At 43.4% G+C, this 27,935-nt stretch overlaps 1 protein-coding gene across 1 annotated transcript in view; it reads left to right on the top strand.

The window, feature by feature from the left end:
• Positions 1-27,935, top strand: part of ARHGEF3 (Rho guanine nucleotide exchange factor 3) — a 67,964-nt gene that overhangs the window by 12,618 nt on the left and 27,411 nt on the right. Inside the window, exon 2 of the mRNA XM_082663667.1 lies at positions 13,467-13,574. Coding sequence (XP_082519793.1) covers positions 13,467-13,574 — 108 coding nt within the window. The remainder of the gene's footprint in view (positions 1-13,466; positions 13,575-27,935) is intronic.

Here is a 27,935-nt window from a genome sequence, read left to right as displayed (position 1 = left end):
GGCACCAGGTGACCCCAGGGCTCGTGGTACCTCCTCCTCCCCGGCCAGAGGTCCCCCATTGTCTACATAGTGCTTCCTTCTCTTCTTTCTTTAAAAATAATTTTTATTGTTGTTTTCATTAGTTTAATCCTCAGATATCTTTTTTTTAATTGAGGTAACATTGGTTTACAACACTATAAAAGTTTCATGTGTACAACATTATATTTTGATTTCTGTATACACTACTTGACTTCTGTATACTCACCAACAAAAGTTTCATTTCCATCCATCACCATACAGCTCACCCCCTTTACCCATTTTGCAATCCCCCCACCCCCTTCCCTTCCTTCTCTTCTTGACAAAATCAGAAGAGAAGAATTACACCTGGGTCAGGTGTGGGATGACCGACTTCTCTGTTTCTAGAAAATTGCTGGAATCTGTGAGTAGGTAGGGGCCCTGGCAACATGTAGTTTATCTAGTAGCAATTCTGGAGGCTTTGTGGGGCCAGACGGCCCCTCGCCACCCCTCTGCACAGCCCTGCTTTGTAAATTCAGGAGCGACCCAGAACCCGGCTCCTAAATGGTGGGGCAGAAGGAGGGAGCACCTGGCTGGTAAATGAGCCTCCCCCCCCATCACTGGGGGTGCTTAGGGAGTTGGGGAAATCTTTGTCAGGTTAGACCCTCAGTAGTCTCCCAAAGGAGCCCTTCCCTCTATAGCTGGCCCGTGCTGGAAAACTCATGGGAACTTTGCCCCCTTCTGCCACAGGAGCACTTTACTTCAGGAATAAAGAACATTTTTCTTTTACCACAAAACTGCCTTTGTCTTTCCTGGAAACTTTTATTGGCACCCCTTACCACTGAGTCTCCAGTGGCAAAACCAAACAACCAAATCACAGGTTTGTATTTACTTCTTTTAAGTCAACTGCCATTGTTTATTCATTTTCCCTCTTGTGTCTTTGTAATTGAAATGAACTGCGTGTGATGTGGGGAGAGAGCTGGGTCTCTGAGGCTTCTGCCTCCTTTGTCAGCGCAATACATTATTTTTCAAATGCACAGGCTTCTGAATTTTAATAGACTGTAGATAATGATACATCTGGTTGCATATTAATTGCTGAGAGTTAGAAATAACACATAATCACTATGTTTCAAGGTTGCAAGTGTACAGCAGTGAGAGTCAGGGTTTGTTATGAGCCTTTGGAAAAATCCATTGTTAGTGGGCATTTTTTAATTCCTGTCATTAAAAATGTGCTACGGAATAAGAACTGTCTTAACGTTCAGTCTTGTGTTCTGGATGTGTGCACGAACACACACACACACAAACACACACACACACTTCCCAAGGAGTAACATTTTGAAGCTATTCATCTGCTCAGCTGGGGTGTGTGGGGCAACAGCAAGGCCATATGAATCCATTGTAGATTACCTACCTCACAGTTTCCTGAACAGCATGCTTAGTACCTTATTTTTCTGCAAACCATCGCTTAGTGGGTGGTAAGATGTCAGCTGAAAGCCAAAGCAGGAAAGTTTTAAAATATTTTATTTTATTCCCAATTCAGTCAATCCCTTGTGGCTGTGTGACTGGTAGCTTTTTCCATTTTTCAATAATCAGGTTTCAGTGTATTCTGTTCTCAGTCGAGAGCAGACTGTTCTAACACCCAAGTGCAGTGTTCCCTGATTCTCAGTGGAGGCATGTGCTGCTGAGGATGCACGTGGACCAAATGATTTGAAAGGATAAATTGTGCTAGGAGGGACAGATGGGGTTACCAGGGAGCTCAGCAAATGTATTTTCTGTTTCTCTCTGGAAGTCACATCTCTGCAAGGCTTGACTGCTGAAAATCATTGTTCTCATCGAGAACAGAAAGAGGAGGGGGGTCCATGTTCTTTTCCTGAAGACCTGGTGCCCTTGGTCAGATGTCCCTGTAGGTTTTACCCAGCAGCTGAATGTGGGATTCCTCGTCTTAGCCTCGTCTTCAGTCAGATGGCAGACCCAGCTGTTAGCTTTGCTTGCCTGCAACGTGTTTGCTCATCTCAGATTCAGCTGGAACACGCTGCCCTTCCTTTGAGATTGAGATCTGTGCATCCTTTTCCATCTCTGTACTTCTTTTTCCTCTTCTGGGAAGCTAAGATAATGCTGAGCTTCAAGGGATGGCAGGTAGATAAGAGAGAGGACATGTCAGTGGATCTGTGTATGGTCCTTTCTGGAAGCCAAAAGTAACATGTTATTTTTGGGAGAAATTCTACCCTCCACCTCCGACATGGCTTGAACACCCAGAATTCCTATCATTGCCTAATCCCAGATAGTACTGGGATCAGGCAAGATTGGAGACCAGCTCTTTTAGCCTATAATTCAACAATGTGGGGAGGGGAGGGGAGGGTGGGAGGAGTTCGATGTAGACCTCAAGACCTACCCGTTTGGGTGCACTTCCACCACTCAGGTTCTTATCTTAAGTTGATGTTTTTCTCTACTTGGATGTAGCCTTGGATCTTGCCAAACCACTCCCAGTTTTGCTCTATCCAGCCAGAGCTTGACTAAACAGATGATAAAACTGCCGGAAGAAAGGGAAGGCAGGAATGTAGAATCAAAATGTGGTCTCATAGCAGCCCGAGTCCTCGGTGGCCAGAGCATGTCATTGGTGAGATAGTGGCAGGTAACATGGAGCACCAGCTTTGTCCCTGGGAGGCTCAGAGCAAAATCCAGTGCTGCAGGGGATGAATGAGAGCAGGAGAACAGGCTGGGGGTGGGGGGGGAGTGTGGGGGAGATCACACCTCTCCTTGGACATCAGTTTCAAGGCAATAATTTGATATTTACAGGCAACAACTTATGGGACAGGCTTGTACTGAGCACATTACACACATGATCTCGTGTCACCTTCCCAACAACCCTGTGAGAGGGTCAGAGAGCCACCCTCACTTCACAGGGCATGAGACCAAGCCCGTGGAGGTTACATCGTTGGCCCAGGGTCACAGGGTGTTCAGTGCATAGGGCACTGTCCTCTGGCTGGAAAGGTAGGCTCATATTTTATCCTTAGGTCCTTTGCAAAGAATCAACACATTTGGGGGGCCAGAGTGACAAGAACTTTGTCACTTTCAGCACAGGCTTTCTGCTCATCCTTAAACGCCAGGGAAACCTCAGCAAATGTCCTTAAAGTGCCCTTGAGGTCTGTACACACCAGTTCCCAAACCCTGAAGCAGAGGTGGAATCCCCAGTGCATTCTTCTCCCCCTACCCCTCCAACCCAGCCCAAGGGGAAGCCAGGGAATCCCTTTTACAGAGATAAACAAATACAGAATTTATATCCCACCCAGGGGTTTCCAAGAAGTCAATAGGAAATGACTGGCCGAGACCCCAGAACCACAGAGCCCTTCCTCTGGGCCTGTGGCTGTGATTAGGCCACCACTGCCACCTCCGGCTGACTTCTTGGCGTCCCCCACCCAGAAATGTGCGGCTCTGACCCCATTTTCCAGACCTGCAGATGGTGTGGCGTGCTGTGGGCACACTTCTTCTGTGGCATTCTTGGCAAAAAGGCATAACCTGGCTCTACTCATGAGAAAACATCTTCTGGGCCTAAGGTTGGCTTCCCTGTAAGGGCCACAGAGGCTTGAGCCTGCTGGCAGCTCTCACACTTTTCCAGGAGGTCGAACTGTTAAAGCGCTTCAGCTCTGAGCATCTGGCCCTTTCTCCTTGACGGAGTAAGAGCTTTGCTTGATGCTCAGAAGGCATATGTGGAGCCAGAGACTGCAGAGAGAGCTAAATATTTAGCTTCCTCTTTCTCTGAAGGTCTGTAATGCCATGTCTGGGCATGACCAAAATGAGTTTCAGGCGATGGGCTAGCGTTTGCTAAAAGGAACTTACCGGGGCGTGGGTGTGCATTTCTCCTTCTGCCCAAGGTTAAGTAATAGTAACATCCTGTGTAAGAGAACATGAATGTGGTTTTCTACTAAACTCCAATATTTTAGGGCTATTTATTAGATATTTTTAATCATGGGCCAATTTAACGGGTAGCAGACTAATAAAATAAATTTGGGCTTGCTGCCAGGACAAATGTTGACTTACCCTTATAATGTTGACTGAAACGAATAACTTTGAAAGTAATTGAGGAGTGAAACCTTAGCCAAAAATACAGTGTCTGAAACAGTGGTTCTGTTTTATTTTACTGGCACTGCTAAGAGATTTTGTTCGTAACCTAGGCTGCTGCCCACCTCGGCTCTCGGAGAGTCCCATATTTTACTGAATTATTTTCCAGTGTTTTGTTTTGTTTTTTGTTTTTCGGCCCATAAACCACCATTCATCAAAAATGAATATCCCCATGGCAGAGAAGAACAGGCTACTTTTCCAGTGTGGGAGCAAACAGTCAATGATAATGAGAGGAATAAAGATAATAACTTTCTTGAGGTACTCCCTCAGAAACAAAATGGTATGCCAGTAACGTTTGCCCTCTCAGAGTTTGTAGTAAAATTAATCGCTCCTCCAAGGTACACTGGATGAAATCCATCTGACTCGCCCCACACTCACCTTTCCTTCATTTCGCCATTCAGTTTATACAAATATTAGAGAGCGATAGTAGTTTGCCAGCACGTGCTTTGAACTTGAAGGAAGCAGGGGAGGCCTGGAGGAAATGAAGCCAGGATGACCACATGAATTGTCATAAAGTGTGATTTCTTTCTCTTCTCATTTTTCTGCTTGCATTTGATGGGAGCTGTGTTTGGGGCTGGAACTGAGCATCCTTTCAGAGGCTTATGCCAGCAGTGTCTGAGCTTAGTCTAGCATCCCCCTCTGATGCTCCTGCCCTAAGCAAGACCCCCCTAAAAGCAGCCACCTCACAGGCTGACCTTGGCCAGAGGCCGTAGGTGCTGACTGGCTCAAGCCAAAATAGACTTGATATACATGGAATAAAGAGCATCTCCCCAACCTTAATGTGTTCAGTTTTATGGCCCCAAGCGTCGATGGTTTAATCTGTGGATCTGTCCAAACCATTTTGTGTGTGGTGTCTCCATCAGTGCTTTTTAGCATTGCCGTGAGGGGAGGCTGCAGAAATCGTCAGCTCCTCAACACAACAATCCAACACCCTGTCTACAGCTTGGCCATGAGACTGAACTAACTCAGAGGGTCCTGTGGGTTTTATTTATCCAGACTCTCCTTAGTCCCCAGTAGCAAAAATACAAACAAAACAAAACAAAGCCCCCAAAAAGCACTTTTTTCTTTTAAAGAAGGAAATTAGGATGTTTTCCTTATAGCATCTGATGCAGAGAGAGTTGGGCCATTTCATCAAAAAGGAAATCTAATCTCCCTTGGATACACAGTGCAAGGCAACCAAACCTGCAGCTGGAGAAAATAAACACAAGGGTGTGGCCTCCACGGTTGAGATTAGCCAGGGGGGAAGGTATCAGGGATTCTTCCCAGAGCTGTTCCTGGCGGTTTGGCAGAGTCCACAAAGTCTGTGGGACCTTTGTTGAAATCACCTATAATCACCTGGCATTTTTAGGGGGAAATTATAGTTCTACTTTTGAAGACCTTTTGCTCACCTTGTGGGTTCGAAACCAATAATTCTGAAATGCGTTTGGCCTAATCAATGAAGCCAGGTTTCCGTTGGAATTTGAGCCTCATTATTTGCCTTTTAACTTCTAGTAACAGATGACACCAGGTCAGTTAGCTCCGTGCCAGGGGAAAGAAAACAAAAAAATTTTTAATGGAAATTTTGGAGTTAGGAACCATTATTTCATTATTGTTTTTTTCTATTTCCAAAAAAATAAGATGAAGAGTCACTTGTAGTTTCCATAGAAGCTCCCCTTCTTTGCTCCCCTCTTGCTCAGACTGCTCTGCGAAGGACTCCTCGTTGCTGCCTCTGTGTCCTCCATGCCCCTGTGTTCCACTGTGCTCTACCTGCTGAACACCTCACTTGCCCCACTCCAGCCAAGGCTTACTCTCTTGGGTGCTCTGCCTGGATCAACCTCTGGTTCTCTCTGTGCATCCAGAAGACATTTCCCCAAGGGTGACACGTGTACCCTTCCATGAAGCCCACTTTGCAGATGCTGGGTAAGCACTTGCAGAGCTGAATTCCAGAGGATGCACGTAGTCACAAAGAATCTCTTCCATTTATGTGTATTAATTACAAAGGGAGTAGTAGTAACTTTCCAATGGAGAAATCCAGCAGATACCTCCTGTAGGGCTGTTGTAACAAAGTACCACAAGAGGCGAGGCTTAGAACAACAGAAATTTATTTCTTACTCTTCTGCAAACTAGAAGTCGAAAATCAAGGCGTCAGTAGGGCCATGCTCCCTCTGAAACCTGCAGGAGAATTCTTCCTTGCCTCTTCCTAGCTTCTGGTGTTTGCCATCCATCTTTGGTGTTCTCTGGCTTGTAGATGCATCACTCTAATCACTGCCCCCATCATCATATGCTGTCTCCCTGTATGTCTCTGTCTAAATTTCCCTTCTTATAAGGACACCAACGATGGCATTTAGGGCCCACTGCATTGTAATATGACCTCATCCTAACCTGATTACATCTGCCAAAATCCTATCTCCAAATAAGGCCACTGTCACAGGTTTGGGGGTAGAACTTCAACATATCTTTTTGTGGGGGACACAATTCAACCCCTTGTACCACCTTGACCAACTGGTCCAGGTCGATGTCACCAGTTATAAGATGTAGTGACATCATGTCCCCCAGATATGATGCACCAAGAAGGGCACATCACTTCTGCTGTATTCTTGCCAAAAATGCATAATCTGAATCCAATCATGAGAAAGCATCAGACATGTCTAAATTGAGAGATATACTACAAAATAACTGACCAGCACTCTTGAAAAGTATCATTGTCACAGAAGACTGAGGAACTGTCACCGATTGGAGGAAACTATAGTGATATGACAACAAAATACAGTGAAAGGGTGGGAAGGCCTTGGCATTAGGAGGTGTCAAGGGAAGTGAGAACATGAGAATATTTGTAGTGACCTAGAAGTTTTTTTTTTTTAACATCTTTATTAGAGTATAATTGCTTTACAATGGTGTATCAGTTTCTGCTTTATAACAAAGTGAATCAGCTATACATATACATATATCCCCATATCCCCTCCCTCTTGCGTCTCCCTTCCACCCTCCCTATCCCACCCCTCTAGGTGGTCACAAAGCACCAGCTGATCTCCCTGTGCTATGCGGCTGCTTCCCACTAGCTATCTATTTTATGTTTGGTAGTGTATATATGTCCATGCCACTCTCTCACTTTGTCCCAGCTTACCCTTCGCCCTCCCCGTATCCTCAAGTCCATTCTATAGTAGGTCTGCATCTTTATTCCTGTCTTGCCCCTAGATTCTTCTGACCATTTTCTTTTCTTTTAGATTCCATATATATGTGTTAGCATACGGTATTTGTTTTTCTCTTACTTCACTCTGTATGACAGTCTCTAGGTCCATCCACCTCACTACAAATAACCCAGTTTTGTTCCTTTTTATAGTTGAGTAATATTCCATTGTATATATGTGCCACATCTTCTTTATCCATTCATCTGGTGATGGACACTTAGGTGGCTTCCATGTCCTGGCTATTGTAAATAGAGCTGCAGTGAACATTTTGGTACATGACTCTTTTTGAATTATGGTTTTCTCAGGGTATATGCCCAGTAGTGGGATTGCTGGGTCTTTAAGTTTAAATGTTTCAAGGTAGCCCTCTCAGCTCTCAGTTTCCCAGCCACATGGGCCTTTCCCTATTCTGGCCTATATCAGTTGAGAATTATTGAAATTCAGTAGTGGGATTTTTGTTTTCATTTTACCAGGTTTCTTCTAATTACTGTTGATTCTAGATGATGTCTGCCTCTTCAGTATCCTTTCTCACTAGGCCCTCACTAACAACTGAAGTAAAAATCTCAGATGGCGCCTGTCAGCTGCAGTTCAGCATTCAATAGTACATTTGCAAAACTGTTTTCTGTCCATTGAAATAAATCTTTGTATTATGGAGCATTTTGACCACATACCATCTTAAAATCAGATTTCTACCCCTTATTTTTGACTCAGTAGTACTTGGAAGTGGAACTCAGGATCTAAACATTTTGAATGTTGCCTAGTATAGTAAAGGTGCTGTCAGAAAACAGTATTTTGGAAATTAATTTTCTAGAATCTTCTACAGTGTCCTCTTCTCTACTGAGCAGAATACTTAATTGAAAATTGGGGAATCTCCCACAAAACTCATGTTCCTTTTTCTAATGAGCAGGGGGAAAAAAAGGCCTCAAGCCCTCAAGAATGGTTTCTGTATTTGTTAATGGTTGAAAAAAAGCAAAAGAAGAATAATATTTTGTGACATGTGAAAATTATATGAAATTCGAATTTTAATGTCTATAGATGAAGATTTAATGGAACATAGGCACATTCACTTATTTACATACTGTTTATGGCTGATGGTAGAGATGAGTAGTTGTGACAAAGGCTGGACAGCCCTCAAAGCCTAAAATATTTAACCATCTGGCCCCTTACAAAAAAGTTAGCCAAGCCCTGGAGTAGGGCATGGGCTCTGGATCCAGCCTCCCTAGCCTAGGTTTAAATCCTGGCCACCTTTTTTAGCTTTCCCCATCTTTAAGATGAAGATCACAATAGTGGCTACCTTGCAGGGCTGTTAGGAGAATAAATTAGTAAATATCTGTAAAGCATAGAGAAGAGTCCCTGCAATGAATATGAGCTCATTATTATTATGTAATAATTCTAGAGCTTCTCCATCACTCTGAGATCATAACTTCCTGTTTAATATGAGGATGATGAAAGCCTTCTAGAGGGTTACTGTTGGATGACACGTGACCCCTGGGTGTGCGGTTCCCAGCACATCTCCTGTCACACAAATGTAGCCCTGCATAAGGCTTCCTGGTGTTTCTAAACATTTGAAAGACTTTTTATTTATGATTCCATCAACTCATGGGCAAAAGCATCTGCTAGCACAGTCGTTTCTCACCTCTCTCTTGCTCCTAGCCAGGTGTAGAGCATCTAAGAGCAGTGCTGCCCTGCAATAGAGCAGTCAGTCCTGCACTAATGGCTGCATTTCTGGCCCCTCCTGGGCCGTGTTTGTGACTCAGTAAAAGCAGAGTCTCAGGGAAGCTACAGACGTGATGTGAAAGACTCTCCTACTGCTCTCCAACCCCACTCTGGCTGCAAAAGTGAAGTGCAGGGAGAATGAGTGAGGGTTTACTGTATGCCACATCTATTAGAATGGAACTATTTTTTAAGGAATAAGAAATAGTGCCAAATTATATTGATATGATAGGCATTTTCTTACATTGTATATAATGTGCTTTGGTTTCTATTTTTGGGGGGGAAGAATAAGGAGAGGATAAGAACTGTATCCCCTAGGGAAGGAATATTAAAATCTATTTAATTAAATCTCACATTAAAAATAAAATTAAAGGGCTTCCCTGGTGGCGCAGTGGTTGAGAGTCCGCCTGCCGATGCAGGGGACACGGATTCGTGCCCCGGTCCGGGAGGATCCCACATGCCGCGGAGCGGCTGAGCCCGTGAGCCATGGCCGCTGAGCCTGTGCGTCTGGAGCCTGTGCTCCGCAATGGGAGAGGCCACAATAGTGAGAGGCCCGCGTACCGCAAAAAAATAATAATAATAAAAAAAAAATTACATGGAGTGCTTTATTCTCCTTTGTTTGTAATTCAAGCACAAGAGATATTTAAAATTGCTGAATCAATTCCTTTATGAAAAATATGACCTCTATACCTTTCTTCATCCTCTCCTTTCCTTCTTCCCACCTCTTCCTTCTTTTTTCCCATTCCTTGTCCTCTGGAAAGGTGAAGAGAAAATATTTGATAAAAGTCAGTTTTATCATTCATGATAAAAATTCACAGCAAACTTAGTACAGAAAGGAACTTTTTCTACCCGATAAAGGGTGTCTCTTCCATACTCTCAGCAAATACAATACTTAATGATGAAACCTTCATAATAATTACTTTGTAATTTGGAATTAGACTATGGTACCTGCTATTTTAGCTTGTAGTCAACAATATACGGGTAGTCCTAGCCAGTGCAATAAGACAAGAAAAACAAAAAAAGGTGTAAGGTCTGGAAAACATGCAAAAGATTGTTATTCAGAAAATACTGCCCACACAGAATACTCAATGTCTTTTTCTTTCTTTTTTTTTTTTTAAGATGTTGGGGGTAGGAGTTTATTAATTAATTAATTAATTTTTGCTGTGTTGGGTCTTCATTTCTGTGCAAGGGCTTTCTCTAGTTGCAGCGAGCGGGGGCCACTCTTCTTCATGGTGCGCGGGCCTTTCACTATCGCTGGCGTCTCTTGTTGCGGAGCACAGGCTCCAGACCCGCAGGCTCAGTAGTTATGGCTCACGGGCATAGTTGCTCCGTGGCACGTGGGATCCTCCCAGACCAGGGCTTGAACCCGTGTCCCCTGCATTAGCAGGCAGATTCTCAACCACTGTGCCACCAGGGAAGCCCCTGCCTTTTTCTTTTTTGTTTTATTTTTTTAACCTCTTTGGTGAGATGTCCTCCTGCCCTGGCTTAGAATTGCATGGTGAGGGTGGTGTCTGTACTTGAAACAGGACACTTCATTCCTGGGTTTAGCAGTGTCCTTGCCCAGCTTAGTCTGGCAGCTGAGTTGTTGGATTAGGAAGCTTCTGCAGGTTGTGTTCTGTTATCTCTCTGTAAAGCCTGAAAGCATCCCTCTTATTGCATTTGCTAGTTCTCAGTAGAGCTATTTAACTAGAATCTGGAAACATTTTCCCTGAGGCTCCTTTTAGACAGCAGTAAAATGTAGCTCGAGACATACTGAGTAAATGGAAAAGAAAAATCAAATTAGGCCAAGAATTTTTTTAATCTCCTATTCTCACTGAAGCCCTCAAGGAGAACACCATAATTCATATTTGACTCATGTGGGTCAGGCATAAAGCCTCCTCTATAGATTCAATAACCTGTAAATGTTCTGGTTGTGAAATTGCACCTGCCCGCTTTGCTGGATCAAGCACTAAATCATGCAGCAGTGGTTTGTTTTGATTGTTCATTACTTGGGAATGTCAGATTGCCAGAGAGCAGCCCAGTGTTTACTTCCAAATGGGCAAAGCCTTGGGAAAGGAGTTTTAATTACAATCTCATGTAGCAATACTGCACACAACTTGCAGAGGGGCCAACATTTGCACTGTGCATTCATCTTATAGCGGTGCAGAAAAACACCCATCTGACTGGCTCATGTAAAATGGGCAGCAAAGTCAGCAGAACCTTAGAAAAGATGACACAGCAAGTGGAACAGAGCCGAATCTTCCCTCATCCTGCCAAGCATGCAGGGCTCCCTGCCCCTTTTCAAAGCAAGAGAAGCCAATTGGCGTTTGCCCTTCAACTTCCCTAGTTTGATATAGAATTTGTGACCTAACAGATTTAGCCGTTAATAAAACAGAGACCTAGGAGTCAGTGGGCTCTGAGGTACGTGCAGGGTTATCTGAGACCAAGTCCTAATCCTCTAGGAAATCCCCCATCTTCTCACTTGCTGCAATGCAGTTTGTGCCACCAAAGGTGGTATATCACAACTCTGGCATTTCCAGCCAAAGCAGGAGCCATTCAGGGGATGCTCAAGAGGCTGTGTGTGTGTGTGTGTGTGTGTGTGTGTGTGTGTGTATTCAGTATGCCCGCTGGTAATGGAGCTCTGACGTAAAAAAATATTTTAAAAATCCTCCTCTGGGCACAGATACTCAGGAGCCAGGCACTGGACAGGGAGCATCCTTGAAGGGCGCTGTCACCTGGAAGCAGAAGGGCTATTGGATCTTTCTCTTCAGCATTTAAATAATTGTAATGCGATGTCTCTCATGTTGAGAGATTCATCCTTTGCATTTTGGAACTAAGCCTTCCCAGTGTTCGGAGAGTTTCCTGCTGTCTGTTCAGCTCAGCATACCAAGAGGCTGGAGAGGTACCCGGCAGCCCAGATTCATTCTCCATCTTGGAAGTATTTGCTTCGAGAAATCATGAAGTCACTCCTGGCCACGTTGTGGAATTGTTTTGTGCTTTTTAAAAAGCCTTTTAATTTTTCTGTTTGAATGCCAGAAAGGTTGGGTCTGTTTCAGAGAATGCTTCTGATTTCTGAGGCTGGCAAGGGCATAAACTGACATGAGAGTTTCTCAGCAGAACTCCAAATTCAGGCAAGATTTTTCCAAGCACCTACTATGTTCACAACACCCTGCAGGGGTATTCAGGAGAATTTGAAGTTCTGGCTTAACTCTCAAAACTTTGAAGGCAATGGCTGAAAAAGAAAGATGAGCATCTTGTGGCTCCCTTTGGAAATGATTGAGTTTTGCCACAACCATTGGCAAGTTTGGTGTTTTCCATCAAAATTTGGTGTCTTCATGTGCTGTCAAGCATCTCCTGCAGGTCAGATGGAGCTTAGGAAGACAAGGGTAACTGTTCTCTTTGTCTTTGGAAAGTGTTTTGTCTGTCATCTCTCTCTTTTCCACAGCCTGTTGTTTTTATTTATGTAATTCTCATCTGCAGAGTCATTGGTATGGGTAGGCTCCCCTCATCCATCAGCTTGGTTTGGGGTAACTTGCAGATTTGCACGTTTTATGTGGAGGTGATTTTCAAAACTTGTGTCTATGTGTAGTATAAAAACTGATGCTCATGGTAGGGTTTTCTCTCTATACGTTTTCTTTTGCTGTCTGGTGGTTATTTATAACTATTAATATGTGCATTTCAAATATACTGTAGATACAAAGATGCTTTGTTAAGAGCCTAGCAATAGAATAACTTCTTTAAACAATATTTTTTTAATTTGGTATACTTAAAAAAAATGATTTTTTGTGCTTTAGAAAAGCCATTGCATATTAGAAATTTGGAGAGTGGCTTCAGGTAAGTTGGAGAAAACATTTTTTAAAAAGATGAAACCAGGACTTCCCTGGTGGCGCAGTGATTGAGAGTCCGCCTGCCGATGCAGGGGACACAGGTTCGTGCCCCGGTCCGGGAGGATCCCACATGCCGTGGAGCGGCTGGGCCCGTGAGCCATGGCCGCTGGGCCTGCGCTTCCGGGGCCTGTGCTCCGCGACGGGAGAGGCCGCAGCAGTGAGAGGCCCGCGTACCGCAAAAAAAAAAAAAAAAAAAAAAAAAAGATGAAACCAGAAGCATCAAAAGACAACTGCCTGACAAGGTCATTGGATGGGAAATCTGAGGCAGCTTTTCTCTACAGGAGGGGTTGAGGAGAATCATACTACTTAGTGGAAGCCTCTGATTTAAAAGCTGGCAGATATATTTGGGGTGAAGGGAAAGGAGAGATCCCTGCCCATTTGCTGTCCACTCAGAGGCTGCTTCTGTTGACATCCCTCTGCCATTTCTCCTTCCCTGGCTCCTAAGCTAGTTCACCTCCACACAGCTGGAGTGAGACAGAGCACTGTTTACATTCCACAGATCGGTGTGCAGCCAGCAGCTTGTGGAGTGGGGACATTGACTGTATAGTGGAGTTATGTTGTCTTCGTAACTGACCTTGACATTTTCCTTTCCTTTTTTTTAACCCTACAGGAGCCTAGTAATAAACGAGTCAAACCTCTTTCCAGAGTCACATCCCTAGCAAACCTCATCCCACCCGTGAAGGCCACACCGTTAAAGCGCTTCAGCCAAACCCTGCAGGTAAGAAGGGCACAGTGGGCTCATGTTTGCAGAAAACCACGCTGTGTGGGAGGAGCCATCCCTGTCCTACCTAGAACCTCCCCTGGTTTCAGATTGACATGAATCAATGCTTACTTAAACAGAAGAGAGCAAGTGAGGGGACTGAAAGGAAGAAAGAGATGTTTTCAAGCTGTAAACTGGTGTCAGGCAGAGTCCCTCGAGGTGTAACTGGAGGAGTCATCTCTGTTGGGCTCCTCACAATTATATTTCACAGTCCTATGCCCCATCCAGATGCGCTATCATAGGTTTTGTCCTAACATATCTATGGGCCTCCCAAGGGAACCAGCACATGATGTAAGTTGGAGGGCAGGAGAGCCTAGTGATTTAGACCAGGGTCTGCAAACTATAGCATGTGGGAAAAAACTCAGCCCACCCCCTGATTTCTTGTGGCCCTGGAGCTAAGAGTGGTTTTTACTTTTTAAAATGGCTGGGAAAAAAAATAAAAGAGGAATGATATTTCATGACCCATGAAAATTATATGAAATTGAAATTTCGGTGTCTATAACTAAAGTTTTGCTGTCTATAACTAAAGTTTTGCTGGAACACGGGCATGCCTAAATGTTGATATGTTTTCTGTAGCTGCCATTGCACTACAAAGGCAGAGTTGAGTAGTTGTGAAAGGGATCATATCGCCCACAACACCAAAAATATTTACTATTTGGCCCCTTACAGAAAATGTTTGTTGACCCCTGACTGAGAACAAGGGCCCTGGAGTAGAAGTATCTCACTTCTGTCCTTGGCTGTGTCACTCAAAGACTTTGTCACCTTGGGCAGATAACTTCATATCTCTCTAGGTCTTGCTTTTATTCCTCATGGATACATTGGGGGATGATGCTACCAGCTCCTTTATAGAATCCTTGTAAAGATTTACAGGATAGTGCATTTAAAGGACTTAGCATAGTGCCTTGGCCTGTAGTTAGTAATCACTAACTTCCTAACCAGCTAAGGTGTAAATATTAACTACTATAATAATTCTTTGGTTAACAGGTGGTTTGTAAACTCCTGATAAAGTTTATCTTTTAAAGTGAAAATCGAGATTTGTCTTAAGGCCTTGGGCCCAATATGATAATCATAAAAATCCTCTTGTAGACTGAGGCCCACGAAAGTCATGCCATGAAAAGGCTCACCTTGTTCAGCTGAGGAGTAGTCTTGAGTCTGCCAGTTTCTTACATGTCCTGAATACTTTTGCTTAGCGGTATTTTTATCTTGACTTTCTGAGTCATTAAGAAAATTGTGGACCAGGGAATTCCCTGGCAGTGCAGTGGTTAGGACCCAGCACTTTCACTACCAAGGGCATGGGTTCAGTCCCTGGTTGGGGAACTAAGACCCCACAAGCCGTGTGGTGTGGCCAAAAAAAAAAAAAAATTGTGGACCAGCACCCAAGGCTTATGTCCCATGCTATGAAATCTATGATTTGAGAACTGTTTAAAGTCTCCCTCACCCACGCTTGTCCTTGTTACCACACCATTCAGCCAATGTGCTGTGACTTTGCACAGCCCAAGCTCTTCTCCCCACTTTCCTACAGGTGCCGTCCCTCACCAGTGCTAATCCCTCCCTGCCCATTCCTCTGTTAACGCTGCTAATATTTCTCCCCAAAGAACACCTCATCGTCTCATTAGCTATGGGTTTGGCTCTGTGCTGGAATCTCTGGGCCCCTGGTTATCCTCTGATCCCCTTTGTGGGAGAATGGAGGAGAAAAAAAATAAGGTCGTCTTGGGGGGCCAGATGAAGGTCTTCGAAGCTAGTGAAGAAAAGTGTGTTCACCTTCTCTCCCCAGTGACCAGTCCCTAAGCCCTATGGCCAAGTTCATCACAGGCTTCCACTGGAAGATCATCACTGCCCTAGCCCTGCACATCTGGTCTTTTGCTGAGTTCTGCTTTTTGAAAATTCTTTAGCCTGTCTCTTACCATTTCACGCTTTCCTTCCCATCCCAGTGGCTGTGGCTCAAGTTCACCGTAGTTATTTCAACCTCCATGTTGCCAGCCATCTCTTCCCATTGTCTCTCTGAGGAGAGTCCACCGTCTGCCCCAGGAAGGGCCTCACTCATTCCACAAGAGTTAAGTGGGCCCTCGTCATGCACCAGGCTCTAACTCCTGCCCTCACGTTGCTTACATCCTGGGTAGAGTTGCCTTCTGGCAACTTGGTGACCACATCTGGCCCTCGGTTGTGTTTTGTTTGGCTGCACATTGTTTTGAGCTAACGTTTAGAAATCAAAACAGTCCACGTAAGAATCTGGACTTCTGACTTCTTTTGAGGAATTGGAAGGCCTAGCAGTGCTGGGCCTATGTTCCCACATGGCACTTATGAGCTGTGCCTAAGTAGCCAGCCAACTGTCATCTACAAATGTCCCCACTTCTCTCAGTTGTCCTCCCAACACCTGGCCTCTTCACTCACTGCCATCAGCTTGCCTGGCCTGTAGACTCCGTGTTTATGCTCATGGGTCCAGGGAGAGCACTGTCTATGCCTCCTCCCCACAGCCCAGCCCCGACTCAAAGCACAGTGCTTTAAGATCTTCCATTGTCATACCTTCAAAATCTTTCCTTAGGCTTCCCAGGCAACCTTTATTTCTTTTCTCCTGTTTCTGCCCTACGCAGATCCCACACAGGGAACACTGCAGGAAATATTTGATCACCCTACAAATTTGCATTGACCTAGAGAACTGGGACAGAAGGAAATCAAGCCATGTCTGAAATCCAACAGACTGAGGCCAGGGAAAGATGAGAAAGCCAGACGCGAGGCGGGGAAATCTGACAGGTGGAAATTGGTTTCTAAAACCTCAAAAAATTTTTTTGGCAAAATAGTTTTTATTTACTTGTTTAAAATATGATAAATAGCTAATTCCAGGTTCCATTTATTGGACAGAAACAACCCAGTAGAAACAGAATAATTATTCATAGTGGTTATGCACATGAACATAGAGAGAACTTGAACAGTGTCTTTATGCTGTGAGTGTGTCCTTGGCGGGGGGAGTGGTCAGCAAATGGAAATATGTCCCTGAGGTTGTATGCAGAGTTAGACAGCCATGTTTGCAGGATGACCTGCAAAGCACAGAGAATGCCGTCTTGCCCCCACGTATCTCCCTGTAAGTCACCTTGGCACATGCAGTGCAAGTTTTGCAGAATTATTTCCAGTCCTAGCATCCCAATAATTGCCTCATGACTTTATTGCTTCCTTCCCCAGGTAGAGCGGGATAGGTGTTAATGTAGCCTGAGGAGCAGGGAGGATTGTGGGGGGGAGAGGGGTGGAGGCCCCAAAGGCATACTTAGTGGGCCACCTTCACATCCTTTCCCATTTTGCCTGTGGTGGTCTTGATGCCCGTTCTAAGAGGGGAGAAACAGAAAACAAGGAGTACAGGGCTGCCTCAAGCCTCTCTGTAGTCCTTCATTCCTTACCCGTATGTGTGTATTATTTTTTTCTGCTTCCCAAAGCAACTCATTGCTGTCATTGAGCAGCTTGCTCCTCTGTGGCAGTATCCCTTGTCCCTGGCTCCTGACACCTTAGAGACATACACATCCCTGCGATATCCAGTTAGGTCTCTCAGGTTGGGTTCCTTTTATCATAGGAGGAGAGATGAGTTAGGCCCAAACATGATGCTTTAATCAATAATAGAACACTTAGCAGTCCTTCCTCTGGCTTCCTTGGAGGCCACAGGTTAGCCCAGGAGGATATCGAGAGAGCTCGGGGCTGGCAGCCTCTTCCAAAAAGCTTAAGAGCCCAGTCACAAATGTGAGTGGTTCTTGCAGCGACAGTTCAGCAAGACACTGCAGGACTTGTTCTCTGTGGCCTCCCTGCCCCCCATTCCCCCTGTGGACTGGCGGCTCGGGCCTCAGCACAAAGGCAGCATTTGTGGAGGTCAGAGAGGGAGAGCCGACTGCACGGCGCTCCATCTGCTTCTGACCAGGGAGGTTAGCGCTGCTGGTAGACTGGAGCACAGATGTCTAGATCCCTCTGGGCCTATAAATCCCCTCACTGGGCTGCCCAGCTCTGAAAGGGGCTGGTCTGTGCTCACTCCTCATGTGGAGTGACGAAGGCGAGCTGCCTCGGCCGGTCGATCGCTGAGTCCACCTCCCCGTCACGGCTGTGCGGCTGGTGGACTTGTTTAGGCCGAGTCCAGGGCATGCTATGGGATGCTGGGCTCCTTACCCTGTAACTGAGCCCTGCGTTCTCTTTGAACGTGAACTGTATTTCTTTTCCATTATAGAGTGTATGCTCATTACGGAAAAATACGGAAAAGAGGAAGGAGAAAGATTCCACTCCCAAACAACCCCTGTTAATACTTTATAATTTCCTTTCAGTGTTATTCTAGGTCTATCTATGAAACTTACACACTCTGGACCTAATTTGGTGTTACAGTCTTTCCAGCCTTATCTTTGTGTTTTCTGTTTACCTCTGGATTTAAACCTCCCCCCGTGGCCCCAAGGACTGTGGATGATCAGTTTTTCTTGCATCTCTATTGGTCTTGGCCTCACATATTTCCAGGCTATGCAGTTAGGTGTATAAAGGTTCCTCTTCGTCATTGTCACACTCTCTTGGGGGAATTGTACCTTTTATTAAAATTAAATATTTCTATTTATTTCTTTTAATGCTTTCTGTCTTGGATTTTATTTTGTCTTTTCTTATTTTCTTTTTTTTGCATTTTACCTGGTGTATCTTGTTTATCTCTTTTATTTTCATCCTCCCTTTGTCATTTAGCTGGATGAAAGTTTTATTATGGCTTAAGGGAAGTGTTATATCAGTTATTCTTGGAAAATATCTTAATGGACTGAGTACATATTATTCCAACATGATGTGATTTATTTTATATAACCAGTCTCCTATTAATGGATATTTAGATTGTAAATATTTTTATGTTATTATGTAACTCTGTGTTGAATGTTTTTTTTATGACATTTGTCCTATATATATATATTTTATTACAGTAAGGCCAGATTTTAAAACTATTTGTATTGATTATCTGAACATCAAAAATAATATTATCAGGCTATTCTTAGTACACACTCACATAATTCAATCAGTTTATTGGCTGTATTTGTCTTTAAACCACGTCACAGGTATTGTTCTAAAGAATGTATTTATCTTCAATATAATCTTTTTTTTTAAATTTATTTTATTTATTTATTTTTGGCTGCGTTGGGTCTTCGTTGCTGCACACTGGCTTTCTCTAGTTGCGTCAAGTGGGGGCTACTCTTCGTTGCGGTGCGTGGGCTTCTCATTGCAGTGGCTTCTCTTGTTGTGGAGCACGGGCTCTAGGCTCACAGGCTTCAGTAGTTGTGGCACGCAGGCTCAGTAGTTGTGGCGCACGGGCTTAGTTGCTCCACAGCATGTGGGATCCTCCAGACCAGGGCTTGAACTTGTGTCCACTGCATTGGCAGGAGGATTCTTAACCCCTGCACCACCAGGGAAGCCCTTATTAGTTATTTTTTAATTACCCACAGTCCTCTTCATAGTTGCATTTTATGGTTAATCACCTTGAACTTGCTGACTTCCTCAATCAACTCTTCTGACCATAATGAATTTTTAAACTTTGTATTATGGAAACTTCCAAACACACAGCAAAATAGCAGTATACCATGAATGCCCATATGCACACAATCTCTAGGCCTCTCCTGGAACCGTTGAAACTACTTCAAAAGCACTTACCGTTGGGATGAAACATCTCACAGGTAAATCTGATCTTTGGAGGACTTAATGGGTAATCAAGTGGGAAACTCAGGATGGCAGGAGAAACCCCAAACTCAAAACAGGTGTCTTCTGGACCCCTGCCACAGTTCCTTCCGGAGGATTCAGTATTAATTGTTTGCACTCGGCCATCAGCCTCTTGAGCACCATCCCCGCCATTGCCCGGCTCGCCTCCTCAGCGCTTGTCCCTCCTGCCCAACCTGTCCTATTTTTTTAAAGTACCTCCTATTGGGCTTTCTTTTCTGATTATATAACATCATTTTTAAAAATGAAAAATATAGAGAAGCACAGGAAAGGGAATAAAAATTCTTGTAATCCCATCTTCCCATCACCAAAAAACTTCTATTAACATTTTGGTATCTACTCAGGCAAACTTTTCTTTTACTATATACTTGTGTGAGTATTTTTTAAAAACAAAATTGTAATCATACTATTTTTTAACTTGCTTTTGTCTTAACAGTATAAAATAACCTTACAGTATAAAGACATTTTCACGTCATTAAATATTTTTCATGATCTCAATTCTTAATCGGTTCATATAGTATTTTGTCAAAAGGATGTATGTTTATTCAATCACCCTTCTATTGTTGAATACTTAAATTGTTTGGATTTTTCCACCATTATAGATAGTACTGCTTTAAACATCCCGATCACAAATCTTGGATATGTCTTTATTTCTTCTTTCCTTACTTTATGTTGCCAGAAGTGGAATTCTGGTCAAAGAGTGTAAACACCAAGCCATCTGATAGCACTAGTGTTAGGCCTCTACTTTTTTTTTTTTTTAATTGGAGTATAGTTGATTTACAATGTTGTGTTAGTTTCAGGTGTACAGCAGAGTGATTCAGCTATACATATACATATATCCATTCTTTTTCAGATTCTTTTCCCAAATAGGTTATTACAAAATGTTGAGTAGAGTTCCCTGTGCTATACAGTAGGTGCTTGTTGATTATCTATCTTATATATAGTAATGTGTACATATATGTTTATCCCAAACTCCTAATTTATCACCCCCACATGTTTCCCCTTTGGTAACCATAAGTTTGTTTTTGAAGTCTGTGAGTCTGTTTCTGTTTTGTAAATAAGTTCATTTGTATCATTTTTTTAGATTCTACCTATAAGTGATATCATATGATATTTGTCTTTTTCTGTCTGACTTCACTTAGTATGATAATCTCTAGATCCATCCATGTTGCTGCAAACGGCATTATTTCATTCTTTTTACAGCTGAGTAATATTCCATTGTATACATGTACCACACCTTCTTTATCCATTCCTCTGTCGATGGACCTTTAGGTTGCTTCCATGTCTTGGCTATTGTAAATTGTGCTGCAGTGAACATTGTGGTGAATGTACCTTTTCAAATTATGGTTTTCTCCAGGTGTATGCTCAGGAGTGGGATTGCTGGATCATACAGTTGTTCTATTTTTAGTTCCCACCTGCAGTGTAGGAGGGTTCCCTTTTCTCCACCCCTTTCCAGCATTTATTGTTTGTAGACTTTTTCATGATGGCCATTCTGACTGGTATGAGGTGATACTTCATTGTAGTTTCAGTTTGCGTTTCTCTGATAATTAGTGATGTTGAGCATCAGGCCTCTACTTTTGACATGTATCTGTCTTGGACAGAATTGCTTCTTTGTGTTCTCACATCCTAATTCTAGACTCATAGTCACATTTCTCCCTCTCTTTGGGCAAGGGTGCAAGGGTTTGTGTTGGGCCTGGAATGGCTCAGAGATGATGAGGATGAAGGGGAGAGAGGACATTGCAGGTTTGAGGAAGGAGTGTGGAAAGACTGATGCCATCTAGATCTGAGAAGTAAGTAGGAAGAGTACCAGCATATGTGCTTAATTTCCATGGGCTGGCAACCATGATTTTCTTCTCCAAGGACCTCAAATATCACCCCTTGGTCCAAGGTCATATACTTTCTATAGCTGATAAAATCTTTGGTCCTAAGTTATTTGGCAGATGTGGAGAATGAGCCCAAGGGGTAGAGGTGTGTGTGTGTGTGTGTGTGTGTGTGTGTGTGTGTGTGTTGGGGGAAGCAACCAGAAACCATACTTATTACCTGTCTGGAAGGTAAGGATGTAGTTGAGGAGTAACCTGTATTCTGTGTTAAAAGGAACTCCTGATTTTCTGCTGTTCTTTACCATTCCTGCAATAATAATTAGACTGTTGTAATAGTTGACTATTGCAATTTAAAGGTTGTCATTTTAAATTTAGTACTAACATCTTCCATTAGTTCAGTATTTATAGCAAGCCAAGCTCTGTGCAAGGTCCTTTATGTTCATGGCCTCATTCAAAACTCTGCAGGGTAGAACTCATCACCACTTTATAGGGAGAAAAACCTATTGTGTGCTTTGCTGCACAATAGCCAGGACATGGAAGCAACCTAAATGTCCATCGACAGATGAATGGATAAAGAAGATGTGACACATATATACAATGGAGTATTACTTAGCCATAAAAAGAAACGAAATTGAATTACTTGTAGTGAGGTGGGTGGACCTAGAGTCTGTTATACAGAGTGAAGTATGTCAATCCATTTAATAGTAAGCTATCTGCTACAAAATAGCAATGGTAAATGTAGAGAATTTCCCTGGCTTGAACTCTTTATTGGAGCGTGTTATCTTTGGCCGTAGAGACCTTCTGTTTTGGGAAAAGGACAAGGGAGTACCCCACGGAACAGGCAGCCTTAACAAACCAAATCTTCCATCATGCCTAACGTGCTGGGTTTACATTTCCTCTGACACGTGTAAAGGGGCCCCCTTTTCCCACCTACAGCATCTTTTCCATATAGCCAGTTCAGTCATAAACATGAGCACCCATTTCCTAAATCTGCAGTATCTGTGCCTGCTATGGGGCCATTGTTATTTTAGCTGCCAGTAACTATGAGCTTTGGGCTTTTGACTCATTTTCTGGGCCAGATTCCCTCATGGAAACTCTTGCTTGTCCTGGAACATTTTTCAGTCCAGGCCCAGAATCCCCATAACTAGGGGGTCCTATGTACATGATTCTGTTTTGAATCCAGTCCCTTCCAAGCTGGGTCCCTTACTTTGAAGTGAGCCTCTCCTGGTCACCGTGGACCAGTGTTTCTCACCCCAAGGGACATTCAACAGCATCTGTAGATGTGTTGGTTGTCACAGCTTGAGGTGGGGGGGGGCACTACTGTCATCTAGTGGTTAGAGGTAAGGATAATATTAAACATCCTGCAATGCACAGGACAGCCGTTCACAACAAAGAATATTCTGGTCCAAAACATTAGTGGTGGCAAGGCTGAGATTCCCTATCACAGACTGAGAAGTAGCCTGAGACTCATCTATTTGGGCACATGCATTCCAACACACTTTAAATTTTACCCTAGAGGAAGCAGGGTAGGATATTGGTTAAAAATTGCAAGTGGGGGCTTCCCTGGTGGCATAGTGGTTAAGAATCCACCTGCCAATGCAGGGGACACGGGTTCGAGCCCTGGTCCGGGAAGATCCCACGTACCGCAGAGCAACTAAGCCCATGCACCACAACTACTGAGCCTGCGCTCTAGAGCCCACGAGCCACAACTACCGAGCCCAAGAGCCACAGCTACCGAGCCCTCGTGCCACAACTACTGAAGTCCGTGCGCGTAGAGCCCGTGCTCAGCAACAAGAGAAGCCACCGCAATGAGAAGCCCGCGCACCGCAATGAAGAGTAGCCCCTGCTCGCCGCAACTAGAGAAAGCCCGCGCGCAGCAACGAAGACCCAACACAGCCAAAAATAAAATAAATTAATTTTTTAAAAAAAGCATTTAAAAAAAAATTGCAAGGGGTGGGGGAGAGTTGCACTCAAATAGACCAGATGTGGATTGTCATCCTGAGTTCACCACTGACCTGGGTTATTAAATTCTGGAGCACCGTTTATTAGCTGCATGACCTTCAGCAAAGAATCACCCTCTCAGAGCCTCAAGTTTCCTCATCTATAAAAAAAAGGGTAGGAATCCTCACCTCTTGGGCATAGCAGGGCTCTAAAGCCCCACTCACAGAGCCCAGCACATACAAGCAACGACATTCATTCATTAAGCAAAATTGTTGAGGTCCTACCATGTGCCAGCGTTGGTGAATCCATCAGTGAACAGAACAAATAGATATCCTTGTCTTCAAGGAGCTTACCTTCTATTGGGAGGAAACAGACATGTCAGAAACAAACCGGTAAATGATATCACACAGCACATGGTGAAAGAGAGCCAGAGCAGGGGGATGGGCAGTGGCAGGGGCACTGGAAGGGACGTGGCTGTTCTCCTCTCTCTCAAGGCATTCCTCTTCTTTGGGTTTTTCCTCCTAGCAGTAGTCACTTTTTCTCCGCCAGCTCCAATCCTCTCATCTAATTGTGGCCAGCTGTACTGATGACTGGTAGGGGTGCAGGTATGGTGTGTGGTCAGCACTGTCATGAACACCCCCCCATGGCTTGGGCCTGGTTGGCTGTGAGCTGTCTCCAGGGCCAGCCAGCTGCTAACCATACCTCTGTCCAGCATTCTTTATTTCTTTGGGATTCTTCTTTTCAGCATCCTTCCCCTTTCTAAGTGGAGTTTTAAAAAGACAAAATGTTTGTTTTAATCCATCCAAATTAAAGGTGTAAATCTGAAGTTTGATTGGTCAAAGAGCCACTCAGTCATTATTCCTAAAACTGAGCAAATGCATTCCCTCTTCTTAACTAGACTTAAACTCCAAGAAGGCTGAGTCCCATCTGACTGAAACCTCCCTGCAATGCATGATTTGCATGTAAACAGCAGGTACAGTCCCCGTAGTAGAAAGAGCTCAGGTCTTGGAGTCAAACACATCTGGTTTTGAATCCTAGCTGGGGAGATACCTTAGCCTCCCTAGCCTCAGTTTAATCATCAGCCAGATGGGAATAAACTCTCACCTTTCAGGGGGGTTGTGAGGATCGGAGAGAACTCATCGGAAGTACTAAGCATGGGCAAGTATGTACGGCCCCTCTGTGATATACGTGGTGAACTTCATCCCTGTCCCTTCCCCCTTAGTACCCAAGCCCAGCAATCACTAAGGAAAGACAAAACCAGGAATTCTTAGAGATGGAGCTCCCCTAGTATAGCTCACCTCTCTCTTTTTTTCCCCCCAAACTGCAACAGAAAAAAAGTCTCCAACTCTGGGAAATTTTTCAATAAAAACATAAAAATATGTTCAATCTTATGTTCGAAACATGAAACTGAAATTAAGATGTATTTGTTCTTCCTATCAGATTGATAATAATATCCTATTTATGAGTGTGAAGGGAAAGGTACTATCATATACCTTTCTGGAGACTATGAAGTTGAACAGACTATTTGAAGGTCAATTTGCCAGTACTTATCAAATGTTAAGAAGTTGATACTTCTTAGACCAAGGAATTCTACTTAAGGAATCTGCCTTACGGAAATACCAGCATAAATACATAAAGGATATTCACTAAGGCACTTTTTATAATAGCCAGGCACTGGAAACGTTTTTAATGTCCATCAGTTGGAGGTTGATTAAATCCATGTGGTCCATCCAGACTATGGGACACTAACTCTGTAGCCATTAAAAAGAATGGGTGGAGGCTCAAGAGGGAGGGGATGTGGGGATATACATATACATATAGCTGATTCACTTTGTTGTACAGTAGAAACTAACACAACATTGTAAAGCAATTATCCTCCAATAAAGATATTTAAAAAAAAAGAATGGGTGACTTAAGAGGTATAAACTACTATATATAAAATAAATAAGCTACAAGGATATATTGTATAGCACAGGGATTATAACCAATATTTTATAATAACTATAAATGGAGTATAATCTATAAAATGTTTGACTCACTATGTTGTACACCTGAAACTAATATAATGTTGTAAACCAACTGTACCTCAGTTAAAAAAAAAGAATGAGTGACTTTGGACAATGGAAATGTTTTCAAGCTAGAGGTAGTGATTGCACAACACAGTGAATGTACTAAAGGCCGCTGAATTGTTCACTTTCAAAGTGGTTAATTTCATGTTATGTGAATTTCACCTCCATAAATTATTTTTTTTTTTAAGAGTGGGTCTTATATTCTAACATGGAGAGACATGTTGAATGAAAAGAGAAGACATTCTGTTTTCTGTGAATATTAGCAAATGCATGGAAAAGGTGTGGAAAGACCTCGAACAAACTTATAGCAGTTACTTCTAGGAAGTGTACTTGGGAAAATGAGGGGATTTGTACTTAATTTTATATATTTTTGTATGAAAATTTAAAGTTAGCCTAAATTACTTTCAAACTGGTGGTGGGGACGGGGGACACTTGAAGTTGGTCAGGGGCTGACACTGCAACAAAGAAGGCGGTTGATTCTCTCAAGTGAAAGTGGAAAATGTCTTTGATTTTGAATCTTCTTTTTTGTGTTTTCCTCTCTTTCTGCTCTTTAATTCCTGCCCCAGCTGGCATCAGAACCGCAAACTGAGATGAGTGAGTTACTTGGTGACTCACTTTGCTTGTTTTGACCTTTCCGTGCCTGTGGCTAATTGATTTTGAGTGCGGGGGGGATCTGCAAGCATTAGGCTGGTCACTGTTTATAAAGGCCTGTTTTCAAGAGATCACAGGGATTTGTGAGATACCATTAGCAAAATGCATTTGGAGCAAGTACTTTCTTGACCCTCACAGGGCTGGTCCAGTGATCATGAGCTCATTAATGAGCCCAGGAGCTCACAGGTGCCTAGGCCAGCCTGAGGAACTGTGTTACTGCTTGCAAACAGAGCTCGCTTCCTGCTTCCAGAAGGTTGTGGTGATACCCTGAAGCCCCTTGGCAATTTCTTTTTTTTTCATTTATTCATTTTTCTAGAATTATACAAATTTGTAAACTAGGGTGAAAATTACCTATAACGTCATCAGGCAAAAACAATAGATTTGGTGGCATTCCCTTTGTATCTTTGCTCATGTGCATTTTTTCATAATTATAAAGTGTTCATACACAGATTTTAATCCTAATTTTATTTTAACTTACAAAGAAGGAATTTTTAGCTGTTAAAAGTATCTCAGAATTATCTTAATTGCCTAGATAACATTCTATCAAGCAGATGAATTATAACTTGTTTAACAACGCCCTTATGTTGAATAGTTCTTTTAAAATTTTCTTTACTTTCTTAAATTTTATGGTTGAATCTCAAAATATTTGGAAGCTACCTTATAACGTCTCAGAGATGACGGCTCATATGTCACATGCAAAGTCAGTTCCTGCCCTCAGGAAGTTTATAATTCAGAGCAGGTGACCAATAAGTATAATAAAATCTGATCATCATTATATCAGAGAGATGTCCAGATTGTTCTGGGAAAGGATGGGAGAACACTGGTAAAGGCTTCCTAGAGGAGGTATTTGAGTTATATCCCAAGGACAGTTAGGAGTTAGCCAGCAAGGCAACGAAAGAAAAGCATTCCAGGAAGAGAAGACTGCTTGAAGGAAGCACAGCAAATGGCAAAGCATGGTACATTTAAGGAATGGCAGATAGCCTAGTAGGGCTGGAGAATAGGGGGCTCATGGGTGAGTGGCAGGAGGTGATTCTAGATAGATAGACCGTGGTCAGATTACAAGAGGACTTCTGTGCCAAAATAAGGAGTTGGAACTTCACATTGAAGGCCATAGACATGTCGCCACAGCCATGGCAGGGAACACTTGCTAAATAAGAATGTGGCTTTTCAGCACAGCAACACCTCATTGCTTTGGCAAAGTTTCCAGTAAGTGTGTTGAAATCATCTAGGATGAAGGCTGAATATGATGCATTCAGCTTTCTTCTTGATCATTTGTATTTGTCAAGAGAAAGCACTGTGGTAGCATGTTTCAGCCACAGGGGAGGACTTTGGATGATTAGACCACCCCAAAGTCTACCAGGACCTCTTTGTAAAATAAGAACATAACTTGGAACAGGCACCATTTGCTGCCAAGATGGTAACTGACAGAGAGAACCACAACTGAGGCGAATGTAAACAGAAAGAGGAATGTATCAGTATTAGCCCTTAGTCTTAGTGGCTCTTCCTGGCTTCAAGCACACTGAGATCCAGGGGCTGAGTGTGGGTAGAGCTTGCTGCTTCCCTCCTTCCCTCCCTCAGACTCTCTCTCCATCCCTTATTCTGTGTGTCCCTTTATTCTCTCCTATAGTAGACACACTCTTCTCTGTGAACAGAGAGAGCTGCCTCAAGAAACTCCTGCTTATGTTATTTCGTGAGCTTACAATCCCAAAGGAAAAATCTTCTGCTCTTTCTCCCATGAAGCACACAGCAAATTTCAGGGAATCGCATGTCCCCCTCTGAACCAGGGTGGTAGAGTACTCTGATTGGTCAGGTCTGGGGGAGCCCGCCCAAACTATGTGAGAGGGGATACCCAAGGAGAGTAGGCAGTGTCCCCAGAAGGAGGAGGAGAGTAGGAGTACTGGCCAGATGTTCTTTTTGCTTTTTTTTTTTTGAAGGACATCCACTACTGTTAACCTTTGTTGTTCTCAAGAGCGGAGGTGTCCACGGGAGAAAAGTAGAGCTCATGACTTGTCTGAGAGCCACCTTTGCGCATGCATTTGACCTGAAATGTTTTTGTGCTGTGGTACACTTGGTTACCCGGTCTCGCAGAACGGATACTCCCTTCAAGTCTCTGAAAGCGGCCCCTTGCCCGATTTTCC

The sequence above is a fragment of the Grampus griseus genome (genome assembly GCF_964374135.1).
Source record: "Grampus griseus genome assembly, chromosome: 10".
NCBI classification, from domain to species: domain Eukaryota; kingdom Metazoa; phylum Chordata; class Mammalia; order Artiodactyla; family Delphinidae; genus Grampus; species Grampus griseus.
This window is presented reverse-complemented; position numbering and strand designations above follow the sequence as displayed.